At 40.7% G+C, this 9,068-nt stretch overlaps 1 protein-coding gene across 2 annotated transcripts; it reads right to left on the reverse strand.

Moving 5' to 3' along the window:
* Positions 1 to 2,118: 2,118 nt before the first annotated feature.
* LOC119542376 (40S ribosomal protein S4, X isoform-like) lies at positions 2,119 to 2,999 on the reverse strand. Of its 2 annotated transcripts, XM_037847083.1 has the most exons (2): positions 2,454 to 2,999; positions 2,119 to 2,295 (listed from the first exon to the last, which is right to left on the reverse strand). In XM_037847083.1, exons 1-2 carry the CDS (start codon positions 2,983 to 2,985, stop codon positions 2,237 to 2,239), a joined length of 591 nt encoding a protein of 196 aa, XP_037703011.1. In that variant the 5' UTR covers positions 2,986 to 2,999; the 3' UTR covers positions 2,119 to 2,236. The 2 variants fall into 2 exon arrangements, with proteins under 2 accessions (XP_037703011.1, XP_037703010.1); XM_037847082.1 differs by having other exon boundaries at positions 2,119 to 2,999.
* Positions 3,000 to 9,068: the final 6,069 nt, after the last annotated feature.

The raw sequence follows: 9,068 nt of genomic DNA on the forward strand, positions 1-9,068 counted from the left end.
TTAATACACTTTATAAGATGTCAATGTGTATTTTGAAATGTGATTCTCAGAAATGAAATATCAAACACAGGCATTATCTGTCTATGCAGGGTAGAGTGGGATATGTTGTTTCTTGATGTAAATGCTAAAGTTCTCTAGTGCATAGCTAAGTTCGACTGCTCTGCAGCCAAAGAGCCCCATTGTGTGGCTGGCTGTTCATTAAGATTGCAGGAAGCTAAAACATCAGGTGTTTTCTCACAAGAACTCTCCCTTTTCAATCTATCCATTACCTTACTACCCAAGTTATACTCCTCAAATATAGACCTTAGCAACCTTCAGTTGTCTACTGAATAAAATGCCTCCACTTTAACACAGCATACAAGCCCATTATGATGCACTTGATTAGTTTAGTGAATTTCCCCAAATTTGAGCATCTTGATGTCTAATCTAAACCTGTAGTAAAGGAGAGTCTTGGGGACAGGTGGAACCCAAGGTAGCTTGAGGTGGGTGGGCCCATTGTTCAACGCTCTGGAGAAGCCAGTGCACAGGTGCCAGGAGCTCTGTCCCAGGAGGCTGCTGACCTCAAAACAAGCAAAGTGAGTCCTGAAATTGGTCAGGGCTGGGTAGGTGGGCTGGGCAGAGAGGAGAAGCTGATATGCTTCCAATTAAGGAGGTTTTAAGAAACCAGGGATAAATAGGGCAAAGAGTATATCTATCAAGGCAGGTGAAGGATTCTGGACAAATTCTGGAGGTGGCATTTAGCTACTACAGTGGTCCCTCCTCCCTCTCAGGAAGAGCAAGTCAATTTTATCTTATGTGTCAAATCTGATGGATCAGTGGCTGCTGGATGCGCTGAGTTGAGAAGGATTCTGAGGCTATATTTAAACTCAACAGGAAAAGTAAGACTAGGTGGGTCAGTGACACCTGCCAGTATTGTGGAGCAGAAGTGAGGACGGCCTGAGTGCCATATATGGCTAACTCCATCATGATCCTGCCACAGAGTGGTGCCACCTCAACATTAGCTGGCATTTCTTTACCCTACGACCCTATACCCCTTGATTTCTAATACCTTGCATACTCATCTTTGATATAGGCTTTATTCCATATACTTCAAATTTTCTCATGCTTTTATACATATTTATTTATCAGATTACTTGGTACACATGTTCTCAAACTTTCTCCATTTATTGCACCCTTATTGTCTTGTTAATTTTTTCAGTGTCCCTAGGCAAAAGAAATACCTAACACTTCCATTTATTAAGAGTTAAGTCCAAACAACTTAATAAATATTTATGTCCTAACAACTTAGTGAGCCATTTGGAAAAATTGCATGCATTAATTGAAAGAAAAGTGGTATTTTTATTTCATTCTTAAATAACCACAGCGGCTTATTAAGGGGATGTGTATGCCTGTCAGCGTAAGTTTTCAAACCTTGGAATCAGATTGGATATGACCACCCCCATTCTCTGTTCCACATTGCTTTTCACATAGTAATGAGAAATAAGCAAGGCAAATCTAGCTTCATAAGTACATGATGATGTCAAAGAGTAAAACTGCACTGGACAATGATAAATAGGCAAGGATGACTTTATAAGCCATGTGCAATAAAGAAGTGAGAGAGAGACCAGAAGTCTATTGTGATAGAGAGAAGGATCAGAAGGCTGTCACAATAGGGCAGAGAAAGAGGGCTCAAGTCCTGTGAAGCAGAGGGCAGGAGGGTTTTTCAGAACTGGGATGAGCTAATGGAAGAGGACTAGAGGGGAAGGTCAAGCAAGAGGGGTTGTCAATGACACGATGTTATCCCCTGAGTCTACTATTAAGGTCAGGTAGAACATGTGCTATCTGGATTCTGTAAGGGCCAGGGGCTAGAGTCAAGGAGAAGCCTGTCTAAAGTTTAGTCAAGCTAAGGAGAAGTTAAGACCACCTTGGGCAATAACACGATGGGTGGGGGATTTCTTAATCTAAGCTGTTTTCCAGGACCACGGTGTTCAGGTAAAATTCAACATTGTCAAGGTCATTGAAAGGAATGTAGCACAATCCAGTGCTGCTATTGTGAACTATGCAAGGTAATAGTTTGCATGGCATCTAACAGATGTCAAGTATTGCTGTGTTTTTTTTTGTTTTTTTTTTTGTTAATAATCACCCAGAAGGCAATTAATCATGCTTTATTATTAACCACAAAGAGTTCTCCATCCATTTCACCTAAAGATCATTTCACCCACTGCTCTGTTTGGCAGCCAGTCTCTTGTCTCTCTCTTCAGCAATTGTGAGGCGGATACCTTTTCCTCGGGGAAGAGAAATCCATGGCTTGTTGCCTTTGCCAATAACAAAAATGTTGGAAAGCCGGGTGGCAAAGCTGTTGCCATTGGCATCTTTCACATGAACCACATCAAAAGAGCCAGGATGCCTCTCTCTGTTGGTGATCACACCAATTCTTCCCAGATTAGCACCTCCAGTCACCATACACAGATTACCAGTATCGAACTTTATGAAATCGGTAATCTTGCCCGTCTCCAAATCAATTTGAATGGTGTCATTCACCTTGATGAGGGGATCAGGGTAGCGGATGGTACGGGCATCATGGGTCACCAGATGAGGGATTCCTTTTGTGCCTACAAAGATCTTCCTCACTTTGCACAACTTGTACTTGGCCTCCTCAGGTGTAATATGATGAACAGCAAAGCGACCCTTGGTATCATAAACCAGACGGAAATTCTCTCCAGTCTTGTCAATGCTGATGACATCCATAAAACCAGCAGGATAAGTTATATCAGTTCGGACCTTGCCATCAATCTTTATGAACCGCTGCATACAGATTTTCTTTACTTCATCTCCTGTCAGGGCATACTTAAGTCTGTTCCTTAAGAAGATGATGAGAGGGAGACATTCTCTCAGCTTATGGGGACCAGTGGATGGACGAGGAGCAAACACACCAGTCAGTTTGTCCAGCATCCAATGCTTTGGAGCTGCTACACGCTTCAAATGCTTCTTTGGACCACGAGCCATGGTTGCGCTAGGCACGGAAACTGCTGTGTTTTTAAACATTTAAAATATCCCAAGGCATCCCTGTGGGTTTTCTGTGGCATCCCAGGGCACCGTGGTACAAAGCTTGGGGACCATGGACTTGATAGGCCTGTCTTCCATTTCCTACCAATATCTGTGTTCTCTTTTAAAAACCTTGGAAAGCTCTTTTCCTGTATATTTATTTAAACACTTACTGACCACAATCGCTCCACTAGTGGAGTATGTTTGGTGGGACAAGCACAAAAAGACAACATTTTGCCCATTGGAAGAAAATTATGAAAAATGAAAAAAAAAAATGAGCTCAGGAAGTCTTAGGAAATTAGACAAGCAACCACGGTCTTCCTAAAACACCCAACATATGTCAAATTGTGTCAGAAAAGGTATTTTTTTCCTCTTGAATTATGGCCAACTTCTGTTGGTTGGCTTTGACTGGCAGCTGAGATAGACTGGAACAGCAGTATGTTGGGGAAGTTTTTTGTGTTTTTGTTTCTTTAATCTTTGAAAACCAAGGAAGAAAGGAGAGGACAAAGAGAGGAAGTGAAGAAAGAGATCACCATTCCCCTCACATATGCAGCTATTTTAAAAAATTATACATTTGGCAAATATCTGTATTCCCTTGGCCAGAGGCAGTAGTTATGGTTCCATCAAATGCAGGATGTTAAAGAAACAATGGGCTGGTTGGGGCCTAGGCTAAAAAGGATTAAAGGATCTCTGCACTTGCACTGAGTGTCTTCCCTCTGCCTAATTCCGCCCCAGCCTTGGTTAGGAGGGATTGTCCAAGCTTGCGCAAGTGTTTTCTTTTTTCCATTTTAAGCACCTTATGTCCCAGCCTCTGGGTCCATCAAGACCAGAACAAGGTGAAGCCAAACCGCACAGCAAGACAGGGCTGCTCAAGTTGTGTGGAGCTCTTATGTCCTTGTCACTCAGTACATAGGCTGTGGGTCATAACTCAGGTGGAGCCTTAATTACCCAAGGGAATGGGGCCCTCATGGGTGGTTCCTTAACGACTCTGTGAGTCATACAATCAGAAAGAGAAAAAACAAACAAAAAAAAGCAGATGCTGAAGTCTGCAAGTAATAGAGCACAGTTTCAGAAGAAGCAGAAGTACATTCTTCTGTTTGTCTCCAGATTCCTGATCTTAAGTTTCATCATATTGAAATCTGAGCTGGTGGTAAAAGGGGCAAAAATGAATTTATTACAAGTCCTTGCTTCATGATCAGCATTTTCTTGTGAGCAGGGGTGAGATTTTGTTCTGTCATGAAGCAGCTGTGCTGACGCTTCAAGCAGCTGGCTCTAATGTCAGTATTGACTTCTACCATTGATAATTTCACAAGCTAAATTAAACACTGTAAACTCGCTCATGACACTGGCAAAAAGACAAACAGCCAGTGAAAAGAACCGGCCCCTTGGCATACAGAAGAGAAAGTTTCCCTGTTTATAAACTCTCTAAAAGGGAAGAAAAGAGAAGCATCATATTTTAAATCACGAATTAGCTATTTCCTACTGCAGCCAAGCATTTTCTGTTGGACTGAGAACATATCAACATAATGGTTCCGTTTAATGATGTTTGGGAAGTTAAAGGCCCATAATGTGAAAAGATTGGACTCATCAGCACCATCATTAGCAAATGAATTAGGGCTGTGTCATTTAAACACTGAATGTGGTATTGTTACATGATAAAGAAGCATCCTTTGGAGCACTTCCCCAGAGCCCAGGCAGGCCTCCAGATTTTGGGAATCAGGAACAGCTAAATCAGTGGGATTACTGAAGGTATGGAAATCAAAACATCTGCACAAAACTGTCTCCTTTTAAAAAAAACAGTAAGAAAACTGTTTTCTTACTTCAGAAAGCTGTCGATTTCCAAAGCCAAACTGAAGAACAAACATCTTTAAAGGGCAGGGAAAAGGAATTGCTCACTCTTAACCATCACTAAACAAGCCCAGCAACGAGGCACTTGGAAGCAGCGCAACAATATTGTTAGAGAAGGTACAGACTTGAGGCAGCAAACGGAGTCTAGTTTAGATTCGTGTAAGAAAAAGTTAGTTTAGGAACAGGAGAAAACAGAAAAGATATAGGTTCCATGGCTTTGAATTCCACCAAAGAAGAGAAACAAGAAAGGGATGTATAGTACCACTGTTACCTAAACCATACAGAACCATTTCTGATAGCTTGTGGAGGAAGCCAGGAACCACAGAGCTCTCCGTGCAGGCCAAATGCAAGTCACCCGGAGCAGTTGCAAATGTTATAAATGGAGTTGCACCCCAACCCACTAGCTGTTCTCCCAATAAGTGTAGAGTCATTAAATCTGGTATGTCACCCACTGTGATTGTGAAAACCTTGTGGATCACACTCCCTTTATCTAGTCTATGGATGGATGAGTAGAAAAATGGGGACAAAAACTAAATGACAAATAGGGTGGGATGGGGGGGATGATTTGGGTGTTCTCTTTTTACTTTTATTTTTTATTCTTATTCTGATTCTTTCTGATGTAAGGAAAATGTTCAGAAGTAGATTGTGGTGATGAATGCATAACTATATGATCATACTGTGAACAGCTGATTGTACACCATGGATGATTATATGGTATGTGAATATATTTCAATAAAACTGAATTTAAAAAAAAAATCTGGTATGTCACCTACTAGTAATCAATTTCTCCCCTTGTACAAATTATATTCATTAAACAGAAGCTTCTTTTGGCTTCAACACTAATGGTTACAAAAGTGCTAGGTATCATCTTAGGTTTTTGTATAGTTACAAGGACTGGAACATTAACAAGTAGCTCACCTGTGTCAGCATGAGCCCCATGCCTCCCTGGCTTGGATGGAAGGAGGTTCTATGAGAGGGGAAGGGCACCTGGCACAGAGTAGACTTCAGTTGAATATCTGTTGAATGAATGAAGCACATGTTGATTGTCTGCCCTGTGCCAGTGAGCTATGGGCTCTTCCCTGGGCATTGTTTCATTCAGCCCATCTTCAAACAGCATCATGTAGTGCTATTATTATCTCTGTTTAAGAAATAAGTAAACCCAGGCTTTGGGAGGTGAAATAATTTGTCCACAACTCAAAAACAGACAGCAGTTAGGATCTAGAAGTAAAACCTATGAGGTTTGGCCCATGGTAGGACCTTATGCAACCCATTAATTCCTCTTTATCTTTGTGTCCTCATTTGTGAAATCACACTTTACAATCATCTTTGTAAATATTGTACTCTACATGTGGAGCGAGTTGCTACACAGGGTGTCATGGCAACATGGGTTCAGGGTACAATAGAAACTTTCAGCAAATGAGCACTTTTTACTCACACAGCATAAAGGATCCAAAAGAGCAGGGGAAGAAATCCCATTGTGGCTGGTCCCCCAGGGAGGCCAAAATTTCTTCGGGTCGGGATCGGTTGATAGCAGCTCCACATGCCCCACTTCACATCAGAGAAGAGAGACAAATCTATACTGTGTGAGTGCAATATTTATCCACCCCGGGGGGCAGGTGCCCTGCCACTGACAATTCCTGATTAGCATCTGGGGCTGCTTGTTCCTGGTTTCCGGGTTTAAGTTCTGGTCAGGCCATTTCATTAGACATAACATCTCCCCCAGGTTGTGGAAAGGAAGCTGACTGAAAAACTTGTTGCACAACAGAAGAGGAGGCAGGGGTGGGGGTAGGCGAGAGCTAGGAGGTGGCCACTGAGCATCCCCAGCACTACAGAAAGTTACAAAATTGTCCACTGGGTTTCAGGATAGAGAATAAATCATGAAAAAAAAAAAAAATGGTTCAAGATTCCTAAAGCCCCAAAATAGAATGTTCAGCTGCATGTCTCATGTCTCCTGGCTCAGGGAGACAAGCAAAAGCCTTTGGCCCAAGAATTAAAGAACTGATAGCCAAAACTGATCATCAGTAGTATCTGTATGTAGGTTTGGATTTTATTTCTTTCTTTTTGGATTATGGGGTGGGACGGGAGAGGTACCACTTTAAGTTCACTTGAGTAAGAGGTGAGTTACTACATGGGTCTCAACCCTAATTGCTTATCACATCCCTATAATGCTAAAAAATAATATAGATTTCCTGGTCCCACTATAGACCTAAGAATCAGAACCTTCAAGCACAGGGCCTAGGAACCTGTATTTTAAAACTCCCTGTATTGCTGATGTGCAGCCTGGATGGAGATCTCATCAGGATTGGGGCAACTTTTAGGCACCATGATGGAGGATTTTGTGCATAGAAAACATAATTACAAAATTTTACTGTTGTTGTTTTACAATATGTTTAATTTACTGAAGTTACCAAATCAAAATTTCGGTTATTTCCCAAGCTTCTAAGTTCTGCTTACAAATATTATTTATAAGTTCAGCTTATCTATCACACTTAGCTATTACTGTAAATTTGAACATTTGAGTCAATTTACAAACTTACTAACCACGTTTCCTATTCAGTATGTCAACCAAGTAGGTCAAAATTTATTAATTTAATGTATTCCATCTCCATTTTAAATACTTCAATTGTTGGCCTAAAATCTTCCCACATTCTAAATAATTATTTTAAAAACTTAAATACAGTGAACCTTAAGTTCTCTCAAATACAAAAACTTGGTAAGATTTCAACTTGAAATTACAAGCCTAAATCAATTAATCTTGTAGATCAAATTGCCATAACTTTTATCAAAATCCCTTCTTAATACAAAACATAATATCTGGTTTTGATTTTCTTAAATTTTTCTATATCTAATTCTGAGAAATTCTTCTATATCTAATTCTTATTCTTCCTGGGGTGGAAAGATTGGAAGAGTGCGACAACCCTGGTCAACTGAAATTGGCCAGCTAGAAACTATGGATGGCAATTACCACCCTAATTATTTGAGGTTGTAATGATCAGAGATTTTGGCCAGACATGAGACCTAGAAATGCAGCATCCAGAGCAATTCTTCATAATCTCAGACTATGTTTTTATAAACCTTGTGTCATGGGTTTCAAAATGTTGAAAAGTTTTGGTTTCCCAACTCATGTTGCTCAACTCTGCCTACTTAGAAGACTGCAGCTCCCATCCAGGCTGTTCATGTGATTGGATGTTGCATTTCTTTCCCTCTCAAGATATGTACACGTTTTGGGGGGTGGGTCGTATATTCCTTTATAGCTTTAGTACCGTACAACTTTTAGAGATACTTAAGGATATCTCACATACCTTTGTCTTACAGCCAGAACTCAGGAGGTCGTTCTTCTGATACCCTGGTTTTAGTGGACAGTGTCCAGTGTTGGATAACATGCCATTAGCGCACATTGTGTCTTTGGGGTCTGCTTGAAATCTCTACTCTGTACTCCCATAATTCCTCCAGAAATTCAACAAAACAGTTCCGTGACTACTTACTATAAATCAATTCTAAGATTGAGCATTTTTTTTTCTCACATTTTAACATGTCTGAAATCAGAATCTGTTTATGATCTCTGGCATGTCATAGCTTAATTGTCAACATTTTCTCTTTTTGATGGGACATAAAATAATGATGTGATCTACAACTAATGGTGCATTAATTTCAATGAAATTCAGTAGAGTACTTACTATGTACAGCATCTTGAATATAAAGAACATAAAGAATAGTAATAGAATCTCTCTTAGGAGAGACTGGTAAGCAGGAAACTTGAGTGTAGTGACCTTTGAAGATCCTTTTTCCTTGTGGAATCCTGATTCTCAGTTACCCACAGCCATTTTCATTAATACTACATTTTAATTTATTGGTTTACTTACCTGTCTCCTCCTCTAGCAACCTGAGGGCAAGTACCCTATCTTAATCGCCCTGTATCCTCACTGTCCAGCTCTATGCCTGGCTCAGAGTCAAAACCTGATGATTAAATGGGTACTGGTTTAGTTTCCTAGGCTGCTCAAGCAAATACCATGAAATGGGTCAGGTTAAACAATGGGAATTTATTTGTTCATGGGTTTGAGGCTAAAAGAAAGTTCAAATCAAGGGGTCATCAAGGCAATGCTTTCTTGCCAAAGACTGGGATGTTCTGGGGTGGGCTGCTGGTGGTCCTCAGCTTGTCCCATGGCAGGGCTCACAGCAGCCTCTCCTGCCTGTCC

The sequence above is a fragment of the Choloepus didactylus genome, chromosome 8 (assembly GCF_015220235.1).
Source record: "Choloepus didactylus isolate mChoDid1 chromosome 8, mChoDid1.pri, whole genome shotgun sequence".
Classification (NCBI taxonomy): Eukaryota; Metazoa; Chordata; class Mammalia; order Pilosa; family Megalonychidae; genus Choloepus; species Choloepus didactylus.